Raw genomic sequence first — 27438 nt, 5'->3', positions numbered from 1 at the left:
GTCACAGTCCTTTGTAGCAGAATGCGATTAATGGCCCTGTACACTTGGGATAATGCAACTCCAACAGTGGACTTGCCAACTCCAAACTGATTAGTGACTGACTAGCAGCAGTCTGGAGTTGCCAGTTTCCACTCGGCGATCACCACGCGTTTTTCCACCGAGAGGGCATTTCTCATTCTGGTATCCTTGCGCTGCAGGGCATGGGCAAGCTCTGCACAGAGTTCCATGAAGGTGGCTTTGGCATTCAAAAGTTCTGCAGCCACTGCTCGTCATCCCAGGCCTGTATAACAATGCGATCCCACCACTCACCATATGCAGATGCGCCATGAATGAAAACAGTAATGCGGTGCTGTTTGTTTGCATGTCACACAACAATTCAGGCGCCTCAGATTCTTGTTCCGATCCGGAGCTCATGATATGCTGTGTGACCAGCTGCGATGTGCTCAGAACACTGAAAGCAACAGGGAGAGTAGTGTGGGATCCATCTTTTCAGATAGAGATGGCAGGGGCACAGTAAACGGCAGAGAGCTGTTGAAAAAATGGCAAGAGTCACTGCCAGCAACGCAATGAATGATGGGACGAAAATCAATGCATCATGGGACATTGAGCCAGTACCCATGCTTCACCATGCTCTTTTCTCCCTTCCCACAATTCTTAGCAGCAAAAGGTGGCGAGTTGCAGTGGGATAGTTGCCCACAGTGCATTGTTCTTACTGTCGATACTACAGCACCAACGGGGGACGTATTTTGGCGACAAAATGAGTGCTGTATGGACAGGCGTGAGCGCTTTTTGATCACCGATGTAATACCATCAACAAACTTTTCTAGTGTAGACAAGGCCTAAAATAAAGGTGTGGCTTAAAATACCAAGAGAGTTTCAAATGAAGTCTCTGATCCTGGATCAGGAGCTCTCTGACTTAAATGACTTAAATGAGCTCTCTGACTTAAATGACTTAAATGAGACTCCTCAAGGCAGTCTCCTTTGTAGTCTGTATGAACAGATCATGAAGAAGGATCAGGGTTTTTTGGCTACAACCTAATTCTCAGTGTACTTTGATATGCCTGAATTTTGCAAGGTTCTCAGAGCATATGAAGTCTTGCATGTGGAGTAAGGGGACTCAGTTCTGGAAAAAGCTACAAGGGAAGATAAGACTAAGTCAAAACCTCACCTTTTTCAGGATACCAACAGATTTATTTGTCAGAGCCTTCCTCGCCATAAGAGAAGAAATAAAAAATAAGCACAAGTGAAAGTGATAAGAAGAACCAAACAAAACAAAAACTAACTCCATCCAGTGCTAAACCAGCTTTCAAAAACCTGAGCAAGCAGAAATTACTGTGAAGTCCTTATGGGGGCAATGCTTGTGTCAATCTGAATTACTTGTCCAGCACTTAAAAACCAGGAAATAAAACAGACAGTGTTACACCTAAGCATAATGATGGTATGACGCAAGAACATGGTGACTCTTCTATAAGTCAATACTTTTATTTTACTTGTAAAGAATTTTAGGCACACACTCCATTTAAATGTCAAAGCTTGAAGAAGAATCTCTAGACAGAAGTTAAAAATCTAGTACTGTATTACAAGCAGGGCTTCAGAGATCCTTTAAAAAGTTCAGCTTGAAGGACACACACTGTGAGTAAACTCTACCCCCATCTAGAACTACAGACGGCTCCTAAATAAAGAAGTCGATCTAATAGATAAAACATCAGCCATTCTTAGTTACTGTTTTCCCTAGTAATTTTACTTTACAAGTTACTACAGGCAATCTTTCATATTGTAAGTTTGTATGAAAATGAAAGCAAAGCCTGTCTGTCAGCGCACAGTAAAGAAGATCTAACAGGATTGAAATCTTGCTCTTGTCATTTATAATATGACAATGTAAGTTTGGATATTATGAAACAAGAAATACAATAGGTAGCAAATACAACTATGCTGGCATCAGCGTAGTCAAGTACATCAGTCACATAGCCAAATACATTTTATTTCAATGTACTGTACATCTCTAAAGAGAAATAGCATCGTATAACTTTATTTTGTATAGGGCTTTTCCTACAAAATTCAAACCAAAATTATTTATAATGAGTGTTACAGCTGTCACCTTAGCCAATGTCAGAGATTGAACCAGGGACTTTAAAGATCAAAGCATAAGTCTACAGTTTGAGCTAAAGAGCCACTCTGTAGCTCGGGCAACAACAGACTCATCATTCCTAAGTGGATGGGCACAGAAAGGGATATGTAATACACAAAGCAACAGATTACATTAGCATTAGAAAATTTCTCTTTAACTGTACTATTTCAATTCTAGACAATTTTTAAAAGAGCAAAAAGTAGTTTCAGATAACTATACTACACCTGACCACCCTCCCGCCCCTTCCCCCCAATTTGTTTTATAATTACATTTTCCTATTTACCTATTTTCTCTACCCATGTTTCTGCGCAAAACCAAAAAAAACCAAACAGAAACTGACAATCCACAAATTGTTGTAAAATGCATAAACAAAAAAATAGAGAAAAAATATTCCCCTTCTCTAGACTATCCAGAAGATGACACTTATAACAACGATAGGTAAAGCAAAGAGGTACAATTTTTAAATTGAAGGTGCCACTTCAAGTAATAAATAATAGTAGAGGGAAAAAGAAATGAAGTGTTTGCAAAAGAGCACAGATTTTCAAATGAGTTGAAAGAAGATGAAGGGTCAGTGAAGCAGATACACACGGTAAGGCTGGCCCAAGTGGCAGGAGCGACAAAGCGCAAGGCTCTCAGACTCAGAGCAGGTAGATTGCATGAAAGGATACAGAGGTACAGAAAATGTAGCTATAAAAGTCCTAAGAATTAAGGGTATTTGAGAGAAGTACAACAGTTTATGATAGCATTGCACATGAAGCACTATGTATAGGAGCAGTTAAAAGTTGAAGACAAGCAGACTACTGACAAAAGCAAAAGCTGTTTATTACAAGTGTACTATGTGAATATTACTCACCATGAAAATGATGCACAAGAAAAAGATATTTTTCTTTCCCCTGGAGGATTTGAAAGTGCTCTGCTGTTAGTGTCTCGAACTCTCCATTAAAATAACACTAGTGGTGGCGCTTAGATGAGTAACTGTTTGAAAGCATGGCCTAAGTGGATAAAGACAGATATCACTGGCAGCTCCACTGATGAAGTCAGTATAATTTCTAAGGAGATAAAATTCAGGTTGAGATTTTCTAAGCTGGAATTTGGACACCCAAGTCCCATTAATTGTAATGGATACACAACTCAAAGTCTCAGCCTCAACGTTTGAGTTATTGGATGCAATCTTTCCAGTTATATCAGTGCTCTTGTAAGTAAAACTATTCTCACATTTTTCACTGTCATTATCTTGCCTACGATGGTTTCACAATTGCTCATTTAAATCAAAGGAAGAGGAATCATTTAGCTCTTCCTAGCGTATATACTGTGTTTGATTCTAGATTTCTCATAAGCTCTCTTGAGAAAGAGAACAATTCAGAGTTATCCTACCTAATGGCTATGACCACCTGTAAATTTTCAATGTAAACTGGAATAACCTGCAATTCTCCAGACTGGAAATTGTGGTTCCCACTAAATAGGTTTTCTTACTAACTTTTTTTTAATACAACTATGGGAGAGGAGACAATATACAAGCTATGGTGACAATATGGTGAAATATCCCTATAAGGAATAACTGTAGAAGTACTACATGAATCTAAGAAAATCAAATGATTAATGTCTAGATGTTATTTGAGTTTAATACAATCAATGGGAGTGTCTGGATAAATATGATGTATCAGAATTGACGCTGGCATACAGATTGAAAACCTATTTATTGTAAGGGCCTGATCCTGCAATCAGATTGACCCATATTGACTTCAGGGGGACTCTGAGCAGGCCCAGTTGACTGGAGGCCTGTTATTCGTACAGGCGATGCAGCTCCAAATCAAATAGTAGTACACAATGGTACCTGTGCAGACCATGACAGCATAGTCTCATGCCAGAATCTCTATGAACTAAGTTCATCTGATGAGCACCCCAATTTCTCCCCACTCTTTGGCTGCAGAGAACAGAACAGAACATTTTCATCACCACATTGATGCTACCACATTACAAATGGGTCCCAGAAGCCAAACTGCACCAACTACTGATCTCAGCTCAGCAGATACAAGGGAATTTTAATATTTGCTCAGCCCTACCAGGAGCTATAAAAATTGCTATAATTGTCCATCAATATTAAAAAGGAAAAAAGAACCCTACAGACATTTTCCTCTTAGAAAATATATCATGGACAAAAAAATTACATTAGTGTAATGTTATGTTTGAGATTTTAAGCACACAGAGGTCAGGCAACCAAGTTATATTTTCCATAGCAGTCTTAATTCCATTATAGATTCATCAAAGTGGTCTGTGTTTAGCCTGGTGTTGAATCAGATACTGTATAGTCTTGACTTGCTGCTATAAATCCACTTGAAGTATGCCTTTGTGTCACTATTGGCAGTGCTTTCTAAGTACAACTTTTGATCAATATGATATTCGGAAACTCGAATTAAAAAAAAGAGGGTGAGATTCTCCACAGTTTGATTGTGGGAGATGAACAATTTTAGCCTCTCATTCTTCCTTGTATCGCTTAAGAGGCTTTGATTTCATTGTTAAGGTATTTCCACTCTCCCAGGAGCAGAAAAGATGGATTCCTACAGACAGATCAGTGATAATAGCCTAGTAAAATTCTGATTCTGGGGGAGATTTTTCAAAGGCACAAGGAAGAGTTAGGTGGCCAACGGCCACTGAAAGTCAAGTCAATTGGAGCTGGATGCATAACTCCGCTGTGTGCCTGTGAAAATCTCCCCCTTTTAACTATCTTCAGATGCTAGAGCATTACCCTACCCTATAGCCAAGAAGAAAGGTCTTCTAGACATTAGAAAATGTATCATATCCATTAACAGATTTCTGTAACTGTGCCAGATTCTATCTATGTGAAGAACACCTTTGAGTGATGACACAGACTTACTATGCATCGGAACTAAGGGTTTGTCTATTCTGACATATCTGAGCTAGCTTTGATATAGCTAGATCAAAACTAGCTCAAGTGATAATATCAGTGAAGCTGAAGCAGCACGGGCAGCAGCCACGAGTACGTACCCGGGGCAGACAGGGCTAGCCTGTGCAGCCGCATCTGCTGCCATATCTTCACAGCTAGCTTTGACTTGTATGTTTATAAATGCTACAGTTGCACCTCCTGGTTGCAGTGTAGACACACCCTAAGAGCCGTATTCCCCTCCCATTGGAGTCCATGGTATAACTCCTACACATTTCAGCAGGAGCAGGATGTGGCCTTACATATTTAAACGTAATTAGATATTTAGATAATTAGATATTTAAATATAATTAGATGATATATAAATGATGCCCAATTTTAACATCAAGCAGGATGTTGATAAATTGGAGAGGGTTCAGAGAAGAGCTACAAGAAAGATCAAACGATTATACAACATGCCTTATAGTGATTGATTTCCTTGAGTCTATCTATTTAGCTTAACAAAGAGAAAGCAAAGGGGTGACTTGATTACAGGCCATAAATAACTACATGGGGAACAAATATTTAATAATGGGCCCTTCAATCTAGCAGAGAAAGTCATAACACACAATGCAAAGGCTGGAAGTTGAAGGTAGACAAATTCAGACTGGAAAGAAGGCATAAATTTTTAAACAATGAGAGTAATTAACTATTGGAACAATTTATCAAGGGTCGTGGTGGATTCTCCATCATTCACAATTTTTAAATTAAGACTGGATATTTTTCTAAAAATCTATGCTCTAGGAATTATTTTGGAGAAGTTCTATAGCCTGTGTTAGGGAGGTCAGAAAAGACCAGTGGTCAGCAACCTTTGGGAAGTGGTGTGCCAAGCCTTCTCCCGCCCCCTCCCCACCCCGCCCTTCTCCCACATGACATGGGCCCAGTGCCCTGGCCAGGAACAGTTTCCATTCACAAACAGCACCACATGGCAGCCGCTCCCCTCCCCTCTGCCAACCCCACTCCTTTTCCCACATGACATGGTCCTAGAGCCACCAAAATTATAGAACCCTGAGGCGTGCCACTCAAAATTATCTCACATGCCACGTTTAGCACGTGTGCCATAGGCTGCTGACCCCTGGAATAGATTATCACAGTATTCCCTTCTGGCCTTGGAATCTATGAAACCAGTATTAATTCCTGCTTGTTGTAACTAATAAAAACTGAGTTGAGTTTATCTAATTTAGATTTCTGAAATGAATACATTTCTGTTTTCCAAACCAAACCACATTTAAGCACTCTTTTAAAGAAGGCTTTGTTTTACTATAGCAACAGACCCATGAAAAAGGGGATGTGTGTGTTTAACAATTTTCTACTGCATCAGAGGGAGACATATAAAAGGCGATAGCTCTGAAAAGTAAGGAAATTATTAATGAAAAGTTACGAACCATTGGCAATATGAGGAAACAACTGAATGGCACTACTTTAGTTAATTAAAATGGTCTAGGATTGTTTAGGATTTGGTCACCTTTTATAATTATAAAGGCCAAAATGTAGCTAGGGGGGGGGGGGGAAGATTCACACCCCTCCACCCCACTCCAACTCAAGTTATGCGAAGCATATCTCTCTGATGAAAATATTGTACAATTGAGATCTGTTTATATAAGATATGAAATCAAGCAGTTTAGGAACATGGAAACATCTGAATTTCAAAGCTGTGTTTAACCAACAACAGAAACGCCACATTCTTTGCTTCAAATGTTTTCCTAAACAAGATGCAGTGCAAAAACATCTAACCAGTTACTCCTGCATTTCATCCCCAAGGTGACACGGAAGAGAAATTTCTATACTGTTTTCTCTTTCTTAACCAGTTTAAACAAAAACAAATAAAACCACAACAGATTACATACTAGTAGCTACATATCACATACAAAAACCATACCATGTCCAGGGTTTGCTAACCTTTAGATTGTAAGGCTGCACAGATATTGAAGCTTTTTCAGTTAGCGTTCCATCAATAATCTACATTTAGGTGCTTCCCATCACCATTCATAGAACAACAATTTAATTTAAGAATCCTAGAGTTCATCATAATATTACAACTCAATTATCTACAACCCTAAGATAAATGCATTCCCCTCACCCCCCAAAAAAAGAACAAATAACCCCTAGAGCTTTCTTCTTCATCCCTCCCACTTTGTTCTATCTCCTTACCATTCCAATCCTCTTTCCCCACAATTTGAAGATTCCCCTCTTGCATTGTGCCATTGTATTGTCTGTGTAATTCAGACAGATGACCTCTCAAGGGAGGGACCTTATTTTCCTGTCTGGAAGGTGCCAGGCATACCTATGGCACTATACAAATAATATTCTTCCTTCCTATTTTATATTGTATTCTCTAAAATATAACCCCCCCTCTTTTAGAAAGAGTATGGGGCAATAGTGGTGGTGACAGTGCCAGAAATGATGAACATCTGCAGTGGTCTTTTGCCTGTGCTGTGTAACTGTTGTGTGTGTGCAGGATTAGGGTCCTATTCACTTCTTGCTGTCTCTCTCATTGCTTCCCCCAATGGTTTGAACACATTTCCAACCTGAATTTCACCATTAACAAAAATCATGCCATTTTTAGCTTCCAAATAACTTTAAAATAGCCTACAGAACTGGACTTCCAATCACCTCTTCTCTACCACACTTGTGTCTGAAATTTTCTTGCACATTAAAACTTAACACAATGTCTCCTGTAAATTTACCTAACTTCATTATTTTTATTACTGCAGCACCTAGGAGCCCCACTCACGGGTCTGGACCCCGTATACAAACAGAGATGGTACCTGTCCTAAAGAGCTTACAACCTAAACATAAGACAAGAGACAACAGCTGGACAGACAAACTGAGGGATTGCACAAGGAAATAATGAAACAATATTGATCAGCATGATAGGTGTGGTCTCAGCACACATCAGCCTAACTATTGTAAAAATTTTTGTAAGTGTATCGAACAATTAAAATGTAAGTTCAGAAAAATACATTTAATTATAAGACAAAGAAATTTGTATATGACCCCACAGAGTTGCCTGTTCTCAGATCCAAACACTCACCATGACCTGGTGTACAGGATTCAATTGCTAGGTAGGGCATATCTACAAAAACTCATTTTTGCATGTTATTTGTATAAGATAATGAATAAAATGGTACATTAATGCTGCTGTGCAGGAAGTGCTGCTGCTTCCTTTACTACAGAACCATGTTTTTGAAATAGCACCCTGAAGCACTATAATACATAACTTCTGAAGAGTTCTGAGTAACTCTAAACTGCTAGTAAAGGAATGTAGTCATAAAATAAGCATTAGTAACATGTTAAGCATTTTTAAGCATTAGTTGCACCAGCACTACTAATAGTCATTAGCGTACTTCAGGAAGAAAACTGCAATGTTTTATGTGTATCTAGCTAGGAGTAAAAGAAAAATAATTGAAGGATCTCCAGGGACTCGGTTGATCTTTGCATTATCATTTTCCAAGTTGAAGCCAGCCAAAACAAATTTACATCTAACAAAGTATTTTAGATGATAAATAAAACAGCATCTACACACAAGACTGAACATTCAGAAGCCCCTGTGGTTCTCAAAATCCCTTTACAAGGGTTTAAGACAACCTGGTTTTCCTCTAGAGTGGCAAAGAACAGTGACAGTTGTAATCTTTAGAATAGCAGTGGGTACTACATTTTCATTTACAAACAACCCAATTCTTCTCTTCCATTCAAAAAATACTTTCTTACTTGGATCATTCAGAGTTCAGTATAACAAGCAATCCATCCCAGACTGAATGTACTACAGGCTGCAGAACAGAAGATTTAGAACCAGGATCTGGAATGAGTCAGAACCTACCTTTCCAAAAAGAAAGAAGCAGAGTATTTTAAAACCATGCACAATTTAGGGAGGCTAAGATTTTATTTTAAAAATCATCACTGCGGCTTGGATACCCCCACCTCCCTAAAAATACAATGCAGAATGAGGACATGTGCTGCCAATCTTCACCAAATCAGAGCTTTCTCTTAAAAATAATCAGGTCTCTAGCACATATGGTTGCACAATTAACCTCTTGCAATTATGAGCCAAATGTAACTGATGCAGTGATGTCTGCCTGACTCCGCAGGCAGCTCCGGGCTTCTGCTGCTAAATCAGGGTTTTGATAATGTGTAGATAAATGATAATTGCAGCTGTTCAGAATCCTGTGGGCAACAGTGAAACTGACAAGAATCAGGTAAATTTCTATGCTGCTGCTGGAAGAGCAATGAGCCTATGGAGAGTCTCACTATTGCTACTATTCGTATTACCATAGTACTTGGGAGCCAACAAACATAACAAAAAGATGGTCCTGGTCCCTGTCTCTAGGGAGGAGGATTCAAAATTGAGGCTCAGAGAGAGAGAGAGAGAGAGACAGAATAGTGGGAATACCTTCTCATCATAGCAAACAGAAGTCTGATAAAGGGGTAGAGTAGCAGAGACTCACCAATCCACCCACTGTTGGGGGCTCTAAGGTAGAAGGAAAAATGAAATAATGCTCCAGCTCTCTTTCAGAATCCAGGGGGATGAGGGTGTGCATGTGCACAAAGAAAACTGGGAAGAGAAGGCTTCAATTTATCAGACTGCTACTAGTCAAAGGCTGACACAAAATCTGGAGTCCTAAGCAAGGTCCAGGGTCAGCACTCTAACAGAAATCCTCACACCTTCCCCCTACTTCTCCCTTCTCAACAACAGGCAATTGAAAGGTATTTGCTTTGCTGGGCATTGCCGTCGAAGCCTGCGCCTCTTTCCAGCTTTCAACGTGGTCTTTCGTTAGTATGTTCAATCATCAGACTATTATACATCTGTCAAAATATTCAAGCCTTATGTTTGAGTGGATGGGCATGAATAAGTAGGTAGGACAGGTTAAAAAAGCTAGTTTAGAAAATTATGAGGTGGAGATAAAGAGACTTTAGGGAAAAGTAGAAGAGGCAGAAAAAGGTATTGAGGAAGAGGAAATAATAAACATTATATAGTGAAATAACAGTATATGTGTTCCTAAGACTTGGGATTTGTATCACTATCGATTTTCCCATATGTTCCTCTCCAATAAAAAGTTTTTTCTCATGTGTTTCCATGGACTCTCTTCAATATAAATCTACTCCAGGTTTGTAACCTAATCCATCCCTTTCATATAATATATATATCCAGTGTTTTATTGATTCTCATTGAATTTTGTCAGGTATCATCAGGTTTCAGAAATGCTTGTCCTAGTTCATGGTGTGTTTGCTTTTAAACTTTACACATTCTTATACAGACATTTATAGTTTTATTTTATTATTTATTTTATTTTTTATTTATGTGCCTACTTCTATTTAAACTCCCCTTTGCTTTTCTGCCATTTACTGGAGAAACAGTGGGATTATACAGTTTTGGGTAATCAGGCTCTCTTTCTACTGTACCTTACTTTTCCGAGTCTGATGAAACATATTAATGGCTTTTCCCCATTTTTTCTGATTCCCTCCACAAACTACTCTTCTACCTTTGCCTTCTACTTCCAACCTAACCTGGGTTTTTTAAACAAAATTTTTCTGGTTAATCTAGGTGTAGAGGACAGATACTGTGGTTGAATACTGATGGGGAAAACTGTAACTATGGTTTTCATGCAAAATGCTAATATCTTATCCAGTTAAACTGATGACCAAAGCTGAAATACAATTCAGAAACTTACACTAAATTCTTTTTTGAACACATTAACAATAAATATAGAGTTTTGAATTTTTAAAAAATCTTTACTTAAAAATTATAGTGTAGGAAGAGAGAAAATAAACTTGCTTTCAAAGACAACGTTTGGCTAATTTTATGTACTTACTTTTCTTTCACTAATCTGCTGTACAAGTTTTACCAAATTTTTCTGAATTTCAAAACTGACAAAATTTCAAAAGTTGAAAAAAATTCAAAATATCTATTTCACAAACCTTCCCTCGTCCTCATTTCTTGCCAAACCACCTTCAATAACCCATTATAAAAAGCCTCCTCTTTTTGAGGCTGTTCACTATATTGAACTTTGTTGGTTTTTGATGAAAGTTCTGCTAATAGGAATTTAGTTCCTTCCAGAACTGACAACCCACCACAATGGTACTACTACCCTTTCAAGATCCAATCACAATTCATAATCTTTCATGTAACTTTAAAAAGACTGCAAACTTTTTTACAGAAACAATGGGATAAAATTCTGACATTGAAATTAATGGCAAAAATTCTCACAGGCCTCAGTAGGGACAGGATTCTACCCAACATATTCCACATGGACCCCCATCTCATCCACAATCCCAAATCAAAAACTGGCTCAAAAGACTGATAACAAGACCACTTTGATATGAATTAAACACCTACCAAGCATCACACAAATTCATGAATAAATGAAGTCAATTCAGCTATTGTTTTTACCTGGTATCTTTTAATAAAATGTTAACAAAACTGCATAGATCATGAAGTGTACAATGAGTAACAGTTCTGCTCAACTGCTAGGGCCTGTCTCAAGTTTCTTTAATGAATAAGCCATGGAGCTAGGGTCACGTGCATGATGACACAAAGCACACCTTAGCAAAAAGAACAAGAATACATAGAAAAGGACCTGATGACTTGCTGAGAGAACTCAAAAGGAGTGAGGTAATACTGGTGCAATGACAACAAGCTGGTTATATCCTTCTAATCTGTTCATGACTAAATTTCACTTCCCATTTTCTTGTTCTTTCCCACACCCACCTTTTAAACACATACAGCTGAAGTGGCAAACACACAACGAATTGCAAAGACACAAATATAACTGACCCACCCAAGCTCTACAAAAAAAATAAATAAATGCACGCACATACACAATACTCAGTTAGTTAACAACATATTTTAGCAACCCTGTAAAGCAGTAGGTTACCAAAAAGCTGTTGGTTTTTTAATTTTTGTTCTGTCTGTAACTAGTACCACTACCGTAACATGATACATTTGTTAAAATAGTGGCAACAGACACAAGACAAAACTATTTTTATTATGTTGATAGAGAACTAAAATAATCAACTGATATGTTCAAAGCTGACTAGGGGATTTAAGCACACAATTCCTATAAGTGGGAACTGGGTGGCTAATTCCCCAGCTACCTTGGTATTTTTATTTGATTGATTGCGTATTTATTTTAAAGAACTAGTGATCTATCAGGCCACATAACTGTGAGTGCACTGAGTGTAGAGGGAGGAGGAAAGCAAGGCAACAAAAGCTAGTATATCCAAAAGGGTTGCATTTTGCTAGTGACAGATTGGATTTTTTCACACATTTAAAAACAGTGATATATGTGCTAAGGCAAAAGAAATATTAAGTATTGTTTCAGTATCACACACACAGTTTATAAAACTACATGCACACCAGTTCAAGGACACATCTTGACAGCAGAATGCTGGAACTTCTGAGAAAAGGGAATTTGTAGTGTCTCTTCTGAGCCAAGCTTAAACACGGATTCCTGAAAGTCGCAAGCAATTTTATTCATTCTCTCTTATCTCAGTCCTGCTGTTGGCACAGTTTGAAGAACTATAATGAATTTCTAGTTAAGTTTTCACCATCAGTTTCATACATGACAAGACATAGAAACTGGAAAAGTTTCTAGGGGTGCCATAGCTGTTCTAGACATTAAGGTAAGAAAGCCTTTGCTAGTAAATCAAGGCAGTGCTGTTTAAATGAGACTGCGGATAGACAAACCAAACACTCATTCTACTTAACATAAGACATTCTGCACTCGTCTGTGTGGGAACCTTCACAGAAGAGAGAATTTCAATGTGGCATTATTATGCTTCTCCCTTACCTGAAGTACCAATGGGGATCCTAGAGAAGGACAGGGGAGCCAACTCATCTTTTCCAGATTCTCTGAGCCCAACCCACAGGGGGCAGAGAACAAAAAGTGAATACAGCCCAAAACTGTATTCACTTGCATCGCTTTCCCTTTCATGCTGTGGAATCCCCTTTATTACACTATTACTATAGCACTAGGAGCCCATTGTGCTAGGCACTGTATGAACACAGATCAAAGACAGTTTCTGTCCAAAGAGCTTACAATATAAGTATCAGACAAGAGACAACAGACAGATATAGACAGATGGAGGAATACAAGGGAACAGTGAGACAATATTGGTCAGCATGATAGGCAGTGGTCTCAGCAAACCAGCAGCCTAACCACTGTGGAGCTTTTTGTAGGCATCACAGCAAAGGAGAGTTTTAAGGAGGGATCTGAAGAACAATAAAATGGGTAGATCCTGGGGCAAGCCATACCAGACAGGCTTAAGAGAAAAAGCACAGTAAAGAAGAGCTCTGTGTAGCTCAAAATCTTGTCTCTTTTACCAACAGAACTTGGTCCAATAAAAAGATCTCTCACCCTTCTTGTCTCTCGAAGGGCACGTCTACACGTACAGCGCTGCAGTGGCACAGCTGCACTGATGCACCTGCGCCGCTGCAGCATCTCTGGTGAAGACCCTCTATGCCAGGGGTCGGCAACCTTAACAAAGGGCTGTGCCAGCAGTAGTGTCGGCGGGGAACACGGAGTGGCGCGGTTCCAGCCAGGGCGCCCCATGCCACTCAAAGTCGGCATGCATGCCACTTTCAGCATGCGTGCTGTAGGTTACTGACCCCTGCTCTATGCCAACAGGAGAGAGCTCTCCCACTGGCATAATAAAATGGTAGAAGCACTTACGTCAATGTAACTTATGTCGCTCAACGAGGTGGTTTATTCACACCCCAAAGCAACTTAAGTTATGGGTTTATTCACACCCCAAAGCAACTTAAGTTATGCTGACAAACTGTAGTGTAAACGCAGCCTAAACCTCTAAGATGGCAAACTTCTGCCTGCTGAGAAAAACAGCTAGAAAAACAACCCACACCCCACAACAATCTACTATTTTGTCCATATACAGAATCTTCATTCTAACATGTAAATAATCCCAAAAATTGCTGTAAAATTGGAGAGCAATACACACAAAAATAGTGTCTTAAAGAAAGTTTGATTTAGATAGTACCATTCCCAAATATAAAGGGTTTAAAGAGAACTATGAGGCATGAAGTATTTCAGGTGTGATTCCATGGATTCAACTATTAGTTTTTAAAGTTTACTGCTTTTTCCTAGAGATGAGGTTATGTAAATGAACAGTACAGCTGTTGACTATCATTAGGAGGATGTGGTTTGAAGCTATGCATCTCCATTAACAAAGAATGGAAGATTCACTAGCTAGAAAGCATACTGAACTCTGTGCTACTTGTGCTGAAGCACAATATTAACAACCTGTGAATCAGCTATTTACTTTACTGGTCCTTTTTCTGTGCTAATGCAGCATTTCACCTATGAATGTAGAGTTAGATTTATAGTTACTAACAAATCTGCACTTTATTTTGGAAAAGTATTACTGGTAAATGTTTGTTTCAACAAAAAGCCTTCATTAAGAGAAACAACACCGTTAGGGAAAAAAAAAAAAAAAGAGCTCTGTGTAACTCGAAATCTTGTTTATTTTACCAACAGACAGTGGTCCAATACAGCATAAAGATAGGACAACAGGGTCTTGCTCTCTCTTTTCCAGAAGACACATGCATGCTAGAACTCACAAAAACAAGAAAACTTCAGTATCCTAATGTCAGCTGACAGGATTAAATTTTTTTAAAGTTATATACATATATGAAAAAAACAAAATCAACCAAGCCAAATCCTTTGCATATATATTCTTTATCTTTTTACCTAGCTGTAGTGTCAATGAAAGCCATTTAGCCAGTCTGTCAAATTACTAATTTGTACAAAATGATGAAAAGATTGCTCAAGTATTTAAAAAAAAAAAAAAACACAGAAAAGTCTCCCTACAGATTTCTATACAAACGGACAGCCATTGAATATTTTTTAAAAGTTAGATATACTTGAACTATTAAACAAATAGTAATTATTTACATTTATATCATGTCTGTAATGCCATAACACTAAAAAATTCTTTAAAAACAGCAGTCACTTCCCTACTGCTGAAATACAGCTACTTTTGAAATGAAATAGTTCTAGGTAATAATTTGAGCCAAAAAGTATGGGAGAATACTATATCTAGTTAGAACAGAGGAATTTTACATCAAATGTAGATATCCTCATTACAATTTGCCCATTAAACTTATTATTTGTATTTTCCTAGCACTTGGGAGCTCCAGTCATGAACCCCTTTGTACAAAGCACTATACAAACACAGAAAAAGACAAAACCCCAGACATGCACTACCATTCGAAAAGTATTGTGGAATTTTGAATGGAAAGAAGTAGTCTGGACTCTGAATTTGCTTCTGATCTGAAAGGTGGCAACTACAGCTGGGGCTTTGATTCATCTCTGATTCAGAGGAAAGAGTTTCACATACTGAATCAGCCACACTTCTTGCAACAACCCAGGTTTCACTTGGAGGTCTCTCATCCAAATGTCAACCAAGCCGAACCTTGATTAGCTTGTAATGAGATCATAGCTTGAGGAGGTACGGCTGTAGGCACTTGTTAAAGCAATTATTTTAAGTAGTATCAGCATTACACTGCATCAAACTCTCTTAGCATACACTGCAAATGTTTCACATACATTATTAGTAAAGTTATCTTGATCAGGTTAATTCCAGGATGATTTCTGATTCTTTACATGCTGTTAGTATTGCAAATGAACTGAATTCCATATTGATACCATCTACCCATCCCCCACAACAAAACCGGGTAATGACAGGTAAATTTTCTGCATGTTATCAAAAAGACATTTTAAAAGAGAAAGTTAACTATATATTTAAAGTAAGCTAGCTAGCTGTCAATAAAGAGATTTTTTTAAAGGTTCACCCATGACAATATTAAGGTTTTCCTTATTAAACAAACAAGACATCCCAATTCAGAGTTTGCTTGCTGCTTTTATAAAAGAAAGTGAGGTAGTTAAAAGTCATACCAATACAGAGACTGATGGTCCAGGTAAAGTAGAGATTCTGCAAGTTGCTATAAAAAAGTCAATCCCCTCCCCCAAAGTTTAAAGTTACCATATTAGGCAAAATAAGTTGTCTTTTGAACAAGTTTTTTAAATGCTTTAGAAGACACACGCAGAGCTCTGGAAGAAATACAAAGCACAACGCTATTACTTTTTAATGTACAGATTTGCAAAACCAGAATGAAAATCCCTTATTTTTCTTTGTGGAAGATTTTATTGTCAAATAAGGATACTAAAACCAATAGACATTGAAAAAATATATTTCGGTATTAATCAACAATGCAGTTGCATATGGGTGGGGTGAGTTTCAGAAGACCAACTATGTTCAAGGCCTGAACAAGCTGTATCATGTACCATTTTTCTTCATGTTCATTGCATCCAAAAACAAAAACAAAAAAACTATGTGATGGGTGAACTTAGACAGAAGTATGTTCCTGAAGTAGGTAGGTAGAATTTTAAGTCTTTTGTTTCAGTTGCAGGGTAAGGAGAAATATTGAAATGAACCATCTTAACCACCCAATTACGTGGGATACTCTATTACTACTATTATTGGGTATTAGAAAGGTGACTCTAGTTTGACCTTTCTTTCCATGCTGGATGAGTAAAACACTTCCTGCACCCAACATTCCAATGCTTATGTAACACATGCTTATCTCCCTGCTGAGATTTAAACATAGATTTTCCTTCAGTTTAGCATGCCTTTCCCTCAGTGAATTCTGGTAGCTAGAAAGATTAAAACAACATTGTTAACTTGAAATTTAGTCAATTTAAAAAGAAAATCAGGAGTTTTAGAAATTACCCTTGCCCGAGAATCATCCTACTCCTTTCTGTGGGGTTTTGTTTAAAAAAAAAAATAAAAATCCTATTTTTAATCTTGTTCAGCTATAGGTGCTACTTTTCAGACAGAGGTGTGATTTTTAAGCCAACAGCGTCCCTTTATGTAGTAGTAGTCCTGTGTATGGTAAGGATAAACAGGATGCAGGGATTTAGGCCACAAAATTCTTCCATAAGATATGTGAGTGCAACTGCCATGAAAGTCTGGTCATTCTTGGTTCTCAAACACCAAAAGCTTGGGACATGCAAAGACTCCAAACGCTTAAGCAGGTATGGATCTTTGCTTCTGAGAACTGTCTTATTACATGAGCAAAGTTATGGAAGGGCATCTTTGCAGGGTCATGCCCTTGTCTGTAGCACAATGTGAAAATTTTCAGAATAGGAACTACTTCAGTGGCCACGTATCATAATCAAATATAGGCAAAAAATCCACCTCCTCTTTGGGATCCTGAAATTTCTGAGTTCTTAGGCCCTAAAACTCAGGGTACATAGTTGGAGGGCAGGTACACAGATGATAGAAAAATCACACTTCTGTGGGAAGTATCTTCTAAAGTGGATACCTACCTTGAAAGGGAGTGGGGGGGATACAGAAAAATTCATATCTGTTTAGATAAGACCTATCTTGGGAAATCCAGAATACATAATTTGGGAACCCAGAGAGAGAAAAAACCTGCGTAATATGACAATAAAAACAAAAAATGTCTTACTCTGAATGTTCACTGATTTGCTGACTTCTCACATTCCTTTTATATTTGTAAAATAGGGACAGGCAAATGTCCCTGGAGCTGGCAGGCCAAGAGTTATATTTCTCCCATACCAAAGTTTCAGAAAAAATATTTTCTGGCTATTTTGATTTTTTTTTTAAGTAGTGCACAAACACTAAGGGTCTGTTTTTGTTTTTTGTTTGCATAACAAGACAACTGTCTTTTTAAACCAGCAGTGAGACCCTGATGTAGTTATTTGTTTTGTTTAAGAAAACATGAGGGAATGCTTGGGTCATAATATATACCACAATTGTCAGCTTCTTAGAAAACACATAACAATGCACCCTTGTCAAGTAAGTAAAGTGTGGCTAATACACTGAAATATACATTATATATAATAGTGAAACAACATACACATACTTAACAGTTTTACCCAAGAGTCTTTTCTTTCTCTCAAACAACATGTTTAATCACTTTCCACAAGAACTTTTGTTTTAAATCAGATTAAAAATACTATGCCAAATAAATATTTTGTGAAATTAACAAAATCCCCAGGGAAAACTCAGCATTCAGAGCCTTTACTTTGAATTTTCCAGGCTGGTGTCAGAACTTTCATACAATAATATAAAAACTTGAAGGAATTTCTTTTATGGATGGTGGAAAAAAATGTTCCTTCATTCCACTAACTTTCTCAACATTTCGATGATTGGACTCAGAATGATTTGAAAGGTTTTTGGATGGGAAGAATAAAATGCAACAAACCCTTTTCTAGAAGTTTAAACCAAAAACATGTTTAAAGTTGTAAAACTGACATGCTGTAGCCAAAAAACAGCTATTATGTACATCCTTATAAATAGGTTTAACAGAAAGAACCGTTTCTGTGAACATGCATGAAGGTGCAATGATAGGTCAAACAAAATCCTGTCCAATATACATAGTAGCAGTATTGATATATATAATTTAAGAGTATTGTAGTGTTCTGACAGAATTAAATAATTCGCTATAAAAATTAAATAAGTAATAAATAAACTAAAGCTATGGAAATATAGCTAAAGCACATGTGCACCCAGGTTTACTTTTCCAACAAGCAAAATAACATGACAGCCTAATAGTTTATTGCTTTGTTTATTTACATCCTCCCTCGCCCTCTCCCCCCCTCCCTTCAACGTTGTTCTTCTATTACAGGTGCAGGCCAGTGCTAAAGAGGAGAAATGAGACAAGAAACAGCACTAGTGGGGAGAGAGATAGGGGAACTGTACCAGTTGGACAAGGAACTATTAGAAGTTTAAGGAAATTGTGAACCCATGATGCGATCAAGCCGGAACCACGAGCAACAGACTAATGTCTTCCACCAAAGAGAACTCCACCCGAGAAAGATCCCCCTTAAATTCACAGGCACGCCAATTCATATTACTACTAAAAGCAACAACAAAAAATTACAAGCCACATATTTTTGTGATGCACTTCTCTCAAAATGGTCAAGCAACTTTCCGGCGTCCAAGTCTCACCATGGTAGCAGGAGCTTGGTTAAGAGATTTCTACTGTTTCCAGAAAAGGATCGATACAAGAAATCCCCAATTAGTTTTCCCGGGAGTGTCATTCATTATGCCAGCCCATTGTTTGGGTAGTGTAACTACTATAGAGATAACCTGAGGGGTGGGGGAGAGGAGAGATTACATACAACGAAAGATAAGAAAAATCGGGGGGCGGGGGGAGACGTGCCACTTAACAGCCCTCATTCTCCTGTGAAGATATCTTACCTTAGTGATGATGAGAGGCTCCCCATGCTCTCTTCCTCCTTTCAAGGTGAACCCCCAAGGAGCCCCTCCAGTCAGCGACACTTCCACCAGTTTGTACCCATCCCCGCCCCTCTGCTCCACCACCATCATCATCATCATCTGCCCCTGATCCACAAACATCGTTGCGTTCAGCCGGGGATCTTTGTCTGGGAATCTCTCGGCTCCGCCGCCTCGGAGCTCCACATTCTCCATGGCGCTTCTGAGCCGCCGCCGCCGCTGCTGCTGCTGCAGCCGCCGCAACTTTGCCAGGCAGGCTCCCGTCCCAGCGTCTTCCTAGCCGGATCCAGCGCGCTGCGGCTGACCTAGGAACCACATACCTAACAGCAGTTCCAAGCGTGGTCCCAAGGGGGTGGGGAGCAAATTGCTCCGAGCAATAAATAATCCACCCCCTGCCGCTGCATGCACGCTCCCCTCGCCGCCGCCTCCTGGATCCAGTTTCTGAGCGTTGCAAGCAAGGGTGGGGGGAGGCCAAAAGCAAAGGGGAAGAGCCGGCTGGATGGAGGAGGAGGGGGGGTGGTTTGCGAAACAGCTCTGTCTGTGCCCTAACTTGTGGACACTTGCTGGCAGCCCCCAGGCAGGCAGAGTTCAGCAGCGATCACCCCGGGCCGTGTGTGTGTTTGTGTTTATGTGTGCGTCTGTGCGGAGGCGCAACAACTGCAGAACAGGGGAGCAAAGTCACAACCCCCCCCCCACACACACACACACACACACCCCTCTATAGAAACAAGGGGAGGCTGCTGGGGGTGACCCGGGCGCTCACACCAGCGGGGGGCGGGGCGGGTGGAGGCAGGGGCTGAAACAAAGGCAGGGCGAGGCGGCAGCGCTTCCTCTTCCCCGGGCAGGGAGCGAGGGTCAGCGGTGGGCCCCTGGCCTCCCCAGGTGCACGAAGGGGGAGCAGCCGGGCCGCACGCGGGGATGGCAGCGCCCGCCTGGCTGCAGGAGCCCCGCCGCTACCCCAGGTCTCATCCCCGGCCGGGCGTAGCGGCAGGGTCCGCTGGGCAACCAGCCATGACCGTGGGCCGCCCGCAGCGGCTGCTGCTGCACCCGCCGCTCCCCCAAAGCAGCGGGGGGGGGGGGGTAGCAGCAGCCACTCAGCGCTGCCTGGTGCCCGGGGGGTCTGGGAGGCTGCGCCCGCGGCTCTTGCGCTGGGGTGCGGGGAGGGAAGGGTTAACGCCTTTGTGCGCAGGGGGCTGCGGCCGGGCGGGGTCGGCTCCGCAAAGCCGGGTGAGCAGCGCCCTGCCCCGGGCGAGGGGCGGCGCGAGGCTCGCTCTCCTCACGCCAGCCCGTCTCTGTCTCCGCCCCGCGCTGCCCCCCCCCGCCCGGGAACAACTAATCCCCTACCTGGCGGAGGGCGGAGCCTCGCCTCGGGCAGCTGGCCAGGCTCTGCCCGTCCTCCGCCCTCACAGCCCCTCTAGCGGCAGCCAGGGAGACGCGCAGGGGCGGGGCTCACTCCTGCCTGAGGAGAAGCCAGTGGCAAAATTCCCTTGGGCACCCAGGAGCTGGCCCTTGCTTGCCAAGGTGGCTGCCCAGATACCTACAGGCTTTGGCTACTTGCTCCAGGGCCCCCCTCCAGTTGATAATTATATGTATTGGGGGGCAGCTAGGAGCAAGCAGCCAAAGCCCCAATCAGGACCCCCTTCCGGACTACTGTACCCCCCTTTTGTTTTGTTTTCCAGACCCTCAGGTTTCACCTCACTTTAAAACTACTTGCTTACAAAATCAGACATAAACATACGAACGTGTCACAGCGCGCTCTTACTGAAAAATTGCGTACTCTCTCATTTTTACCATATCATCAAATAAATCCATTTGGAATATAAATATTGTACTTATAGTTCAGCCAGATACTTGAGCCTGTTGTTCACTTTCATGGAACCGACCCAACAGTTCCTGTGTCAAGCCCATAACTTCTGTTTAGGCTAGAGCATCTCTCTTAGAAAGGCATCCAGTCCTCATTCAAAGACTCCAAATGATGGAAATAAGATTCGTTTCTCTAACGGACACAATGTTTATTAAAAATATACCCCTAGATTTCAAGATTGGGCACATCTCAGGTCAACATCTCTGCACCAACCCTCCTTGGGGTGGAGATAAATATGGGTTTAGGATGAGTGATGTACCTCATGGTCAGGTACAGTTCAGAGGCATGGAAGAGGGAGAAAAACGGCACAAACTTGCACATACCTCTGCAGGGATCCAGGTGATCCAATTTAATACTGAAACCAAAACTGTGTATTGTGCCAGGTTACTTAAGGCCTAGGGTGGCTGGCAGATTCTCAGACAAATCCCTCTCATTTCTTCCATGATGCCCCCAAATGCATTCTGCCTCCAATATTTTATAAGAGGGAGATGAAACAGTAGGGTAAGGGGAAGAAAAATAAATATAATCTAACAATTTCCTCTGTCTTGTCCTATCAGGGTGGCCAAACCTCTGTTCTGTGCACTGTGCCTGCAGAAACTGTAACACAGAAATTGTAACACAGAAATATAACAAAATATAGATCATTTAAAAGATAGCAGAAAACAAATCTGCCAGTTAATGCTGAATCTCTCTAGAACCCAGATCTGCTGATTATTGTTCTAGTGAGCCTTTAGGAACACAGATGGATGCTCAATTTGTTTCAGTTGTTTTTCTGTAGTCACTAGCTCAGAAATCAAGAAGCCCCTGGATTCAGTGATATTTTTCTACTAACTTCTCCATTAGCCTTAACTCTGGAAAGCAAAGAATTTTCTGTTTTCACCAAGAGACTTACAGTTTAACTTCCTCATACATCTAAGTTTTATCTGCTATCCCAAATCAAGAAGGCATATAGTTTCAGTCACTGAGCTGAATGGGAGATGACCTCAGTGCCAGTTTGTTGTATCAGTCTGATTCAGTCCCACATCTCACATAATGTCTCTGTGGGATCAGCTACTTGCTATCGGTAGAAGTGCCAAAACTTCTTGGTGATTTTTACCAGTTCTCTTCCATTTGTTTGCAATACCATAGTGCCTAGAAGCCCTAGTCATGGACCAGGACTCCATTGTGCTTGGCATTGTACAAACTCAGAAAAAAAAATGGACATTACTGGAGTTTACAATCTAAGTAGATATAATCTACAATTTGACTTCCTCCAAATTATTTCTTGACAGCAAAATCTTTATCTAACACAATATCACCTGTATTTGTCTACCAAAACACCCAGTGACTCATCCTGTTTTCTTCCCAGGCAGTTCTTTTGATTTACAAATTTTGCTTGACTGAGTATAAAAGATCGTATTGATTTAAGGTAAAAGTGACAGATGCATCAGGATGTCAAAGTAACATAGCAACTTAAGTTTACAGAATATCTCATGCTAAGAGATATGCTAAGAAAAAGGATTCAGCTCTCACCAAATTTGATATATTATTGCCACTTAACGCTATATATACAGCAAAATAGTAGGACCTTGTCTACACTAGCACTTATGCCAGCAAAACTTTTGTCGCTTGTGGGTGTGAAAAAAACACCTCTGAGTGACATACATTTTGCCGTCATAAGCGCTAGTGTGGACACCACTATATTGGCAGGAGATGCTCTCCCACAGATATAGCTACCGCCACTCATTTAGGTGGTTTTATTATGTCAGCAGGAGAGCTCTGTCCTGTTGACATAACGCAGCTACACAAGCGCTCTTACAGCGGCACAGATGTACCAATACAGCTGTGCTGCTGTAAGTTTTAAATGTAGACTAGCCCTAAAATAGATTTGCCCTCTTATCTATAGCAGTCACTACTTGCATATGCTGATGTAATAAAGCTGTACATTCAATCAGAGAAGCAGGCAGGCAGGAAATAAGAAAGAAAGGTAAGAACAAATGGTTTTCCACCACATATAGATTCTCTGGATAAAATGATGGCCCCATTGAAGTCAATTCTAGAATTCCCATTGGTTTCAGACAGGCTAGGATTTCATCCTCTAGGACCAAGATGATTGCTGATTCTGGAGTCTATTGATAACACATCACTTAATAATAATACTCTATTCTTATATGATTCTTTTCATTAGTAGATATCAAAATGCTTTACAAAGTAGATCAGTATCACAATCCCATTTTATAGATGGGGAAACCAAGGCATAGAGAGGTGAAGTGAGTGGCCCAAGCTCATCCAGAAGGCTAGTAGCAGAGTTGGGAATAGAACCAAGCTCTTCTGAGTCCTATTGTGGATCTCTGTCCACTAGGTCACACTGCCTCTCTCTTGTGGAGATTATCGGTACGCATAGTGTTAAATGTGGAATAATAGTCAGAATACCCAAAATGGTGATTGTAATTGAGCAGACAAACCTCTCACCAGCATAAAAAGCGTTGAAGAGAGCCTATGGGCCTACATGCTATACCCGCAGCCAGTGCCAGGTCTGGAGAGTGAAGAAAAGGAGAGAACCTGGCTCTTTCAGGGCTGGGAGGAAGGCTTGGCTGAGGCGGCTGGGACTGAGCTGGCTGTGGGAAGATAAAGAGAGAGTTTGGGCTGGCCTGAGTTTGGAGAGAGGTGGCTGAACTGGAGTCAGGCTGGGCTACAGAAGTAGGCTGGGTGGAGGACCCAATGGAAACAAGGCTGAACATTGAAACTAACATTGGGAGGAGCCAGGGGTGGCAGAGAAAGTTGCCTTGGACTGTGAAGGAGAAGCAGCAGGCAGAGCGGGCAGTAGGCATAAGCAGACTAAGCAATTGCTTTGGACCCCAAACACTGAAGCAGCCTAAGGGGGCTCCCTGTTCACTTTTTATTAAGTGTTGGGGGGGGGAATATTCCTGTTTAGGACCCCCAGTGGGCTGGCAGCAGGGGATGAGAAATGGTCCCAGATCAGGAGAAAGAAAACAAGACTAGATATATCAGGATTTGAAGAAGAAGGAATGCATAGAAATGAAAACACACAAACAGGATAAAAGTCAACATTACATAATTCTCAGATCAATGACAGAAGATTTGAAAACAGGAGCTATTTTCAGGAGCTGTTAACCCCATGAAAATGGCGGAATGGGTAATGTGAAGTGTTGGTGACATACAAAGAACTAAAAGAAAGCAGGGTGAAGATATATTGATAGAGTACACATAAGGAGCAAGCTGAAAAACTTCTAAAAACTGTAATGGTTAACCTTAGGGAAAATGGAAGTTACTTGCCAACTGCCTACATTCTTGACAGAAGCCAGAGTGGTTATGAATGGATTGCTGCTAGGATTATGTGAGGATGATATTAAAAAGCGTATAGGTGAAGTATTGTTTGTTAAATGGCTACTTAATAGGAGAGGGGGAGAAAAACCAGCCATCTATGGCTGCATACATGTCACTTAAAAGGTGGGACACTTCAGATAGGATCCAAATGGGGGTTAAACCATATATTCCCCCTCCCCCAGGAGGTGTTATAATTGTCATAGGTTTGGACGTGCAGCAGCCATTTGTAAGGGAACAATGAGGTGCAGTAAATGTGGAGGAAATCACTCATATTAGTAGTGTAGAAGGAACAGAACCTAAATGCAGCAATTGTGGAGGAAAGCACAGTGTAGCATACGAAGTATGTTCAGTAGCAGCATGAGCTAACGACGTACAGGTTCTGCATAGTGAGCATGCCCAGCAGCTGCATGCTGAGGGCTTGGGCTTTCTTGTCCCAATAATCTTCCACCACTTCTTTAACTTTAGTTTGAAGTCTGTAAACTCTATCACAGATATCTACAGGCTGGCTAGAGTAGTGGTTCCCAGTCTGTAGTCCATGGGGCATTTGCTGTGATGCACAAAGAGCTGTCTGGTCATATAATACTGGATGTTCTTGTTTTCAGATGCTAAAATCACATGAAAAGAAGCTCAAATCTCAACTCAAAGCTTGATGCTGATATAACTTATTAGACCTATAGACACAGAAGATGAACCAGACTGGCAACATTTGGACATAATTAAAAAAAGATTTAATTTCAAATACAAAGAGTTTAGAGACTCTTTATGTGGTAGTGGAGTCAGAGGAAAGCAGACAACTTGACAAAGCAAGAGGTCCCTGTAATGAGCGCATAGGTGTCCTCAGACAGTGGTCAAATTTATCCCTACTGTTACTCCAATTAAGTCAGTGAAGTTACGCCAGGATGAATTCAGCCCACAGTATGTGGGTATCAACTATTTATATCCATGCACTTCCTGTATTGGGAGCCTTTGCAAATCAGGCTAGAAGCAGACAAACAGACTCTTTGTAATGCATTTAAGCCTATCTGATTAGGAGCTAAATGCTGCCCCTGGTGAAGGCGGCCATTGTAGTTAGGATGAGCAGAGAAGCTGACACAAAATAGGAAGGGGCATGAAGGTGGTTGTGCTTTGGAATAGATTTAAGAACAGGATACAACCATGACTATAGAGGCCAAAATGCTCATGGAGCATCTGTTGATAGGCAGCTTGCTAAGCTTATTTCCTGTTGGACTTTGTGCTCATTTACTCCATTTCTTGCTAGTTATCTCAAACCAGACCTTCGTCTTTTTTGCCTATCAGCACTGTGCAAATTCTTTTCTCAATGGATTCTTTAAATAGTCACAGTTCTCTCATTATGAGCTGATCTTCTGCTCACCGCCCATATAGGGCAATCACACAAAACAAGAGCTGTGGCCAGGTGACAGTCACAGAATATAGTAGGGAATCCAAACATATCCACAGGTGCAGGGCTAATATTTTTTATTTGCAGAGCTCCAACAGTCAACAACATTTTCAGGTGCATGCACCAGACTAAGAGCTAGTCCACACTTAAAGCTTTCAGTGGCACAGCTGTATCGGTACAGTTGTGCTGCTGTAAGAGTGCTTGTGTAATTGTGTTATGTTGCCGAGAGAGAGCTCTCCTACCAACATAATAAAACCACCTAAACAAGCGGCAGTAGCTATGTCGGCAGGCGAGTATCTCTCACCGACATAGCACTGTCCACACAAGTGCTTATGCCGGCAAAATGTATGTTGCGCAGGGGCTCACACCCCTGAGCGACAAAAGTTTTGTCAGAATAAGTGCTATGGTAGACAAGGCCTGGGGTACTCTCATACAGCAGTGCTGTGGTTTTCAGGTTACGGGATGGTGATCACGCCATTTTACAGGTCACCTGAAATTACGTATGTATTCTTACCACACTGGAAATTATTTCCCCCATTATTTATGGACTCCTAAAGCCTAGGTTTCAACAGTTTGAGTGTGGAAATGGTGAAATTCACCCCAATGATGATGGCATCCATGAGTACGTCTATATAGTAACTAGACATCCGCGACTGGCCCATGCCAGCCAACCTGGGCTCACAGCTGTTCCATTGCAGTGTAGACTTCCAGGCTCAGGCTGGATTCTAGGTGTTTCCCACCTCATAAGATCCAAGAGTCCAGGCTCCAGCCCAAACCCAGAAGTCTACACAGCAATGAAACAACCCCACAGCCTGAGTCAGCTGGCACAGGCCAGCTGTAGGTTTTTCTTTGCTGTAAAGATATACTCCATAAGTCCCGCCACACCGCTTGAGTCACATGGTGTGTCAGGGTTTTGATGTCTGAACAGCTGCATGAGGTGGCCTCTTTACCTCATGTGTGCTGAGATTAGGTGTGTCTCTATTGGCAGTCCACAAACTGATGCAGAGGATGGCAATGGCAAAAAAATGGAGGAAGCTCAGGGATAAGGACCACAAAACCCATCTTTATGCAGGGTCAACAGGAAATCACTCCACACAATTGCCATGAAGATATACTAGCTATCCCAGCCCATAAGCAGGAGCCTAATCCTCAGAGTGGGGGAAGAATTTATGCCTCCCAAATTCCTTTACATTTTACCCACAGAAAACCCAATTATGGATTCCAGACAAGATGTGCATGAATTTCCATGACTAGTTCATGTATGCAATTCCCTTGTTAATGCACACAAGTCCAATATTTTCATTTGCACCCAATCATTTAGATGCATAAGAGAACACATGCACATTCACCTAAGGTGTGTAAAAGCACACACATTTCATGCATTTGTGTACCTCCCAATTTAAAAAAAAAATTGTTCTTTATTTTTATGTGAAGGGACCAAATTCATCCTGCCGCTCTTAGGTAAATGTCTAGCAAAGTGTGATATGTGGTCCTTGAGAGGG

At 40.8% G+C, this 27438-nt stretch overlaps 1 protein-coding gene across 4 annotated transcripts in view; it reads right to left on the bottom strand.

Annotated features, from left to right (window-relative positions):
• The window catches only part of SHROOM2 (shroom family member 2), a 180439-nt gene extending 160804 nt beyond the window's left edge, over positions 1–19635 (bottom strand). For all 4 annotated transcript variants that reach the window (XM_067553010.1, XM_067553007.1, XM_067553008.1 and 1 more), the window contains exon 1: positions 19311–19635. In XM_067553010.1, coding sequence (XP_067409111.1) covers positions 19311–19541 — 231 coding nt within the window. In that variant the 5' untranslated portion in view covers positions 19542–19635. The remainder of the gene's footprint in view (positions 1–19310) is intronic.
• Between the last annotated feature and the right edge of the window lie 7803 nt (positions 19636–27438).

The sequence above is a fragment of the Emydura macquarii genome, unplaced genomic scaffold, assembly GCF_026122565.2.
Source record: "Emydura macquarii macquarii isolate MOO-44397 ecotype Brisbane River unplaced genomic scaffold, CSIRO-AGI_Emac_v2 contig_1424, whole genome shotgun sequence".
In the NCBI taxonomy this organism is placed as follows: Eukaryota; Metazoa; Chordata; order Testudines; family Chelidae; genus Emydura; species Emydura macquarii.
This window is presented reverse-complemented; position numbering and strand designations above follow the sequence as displayed.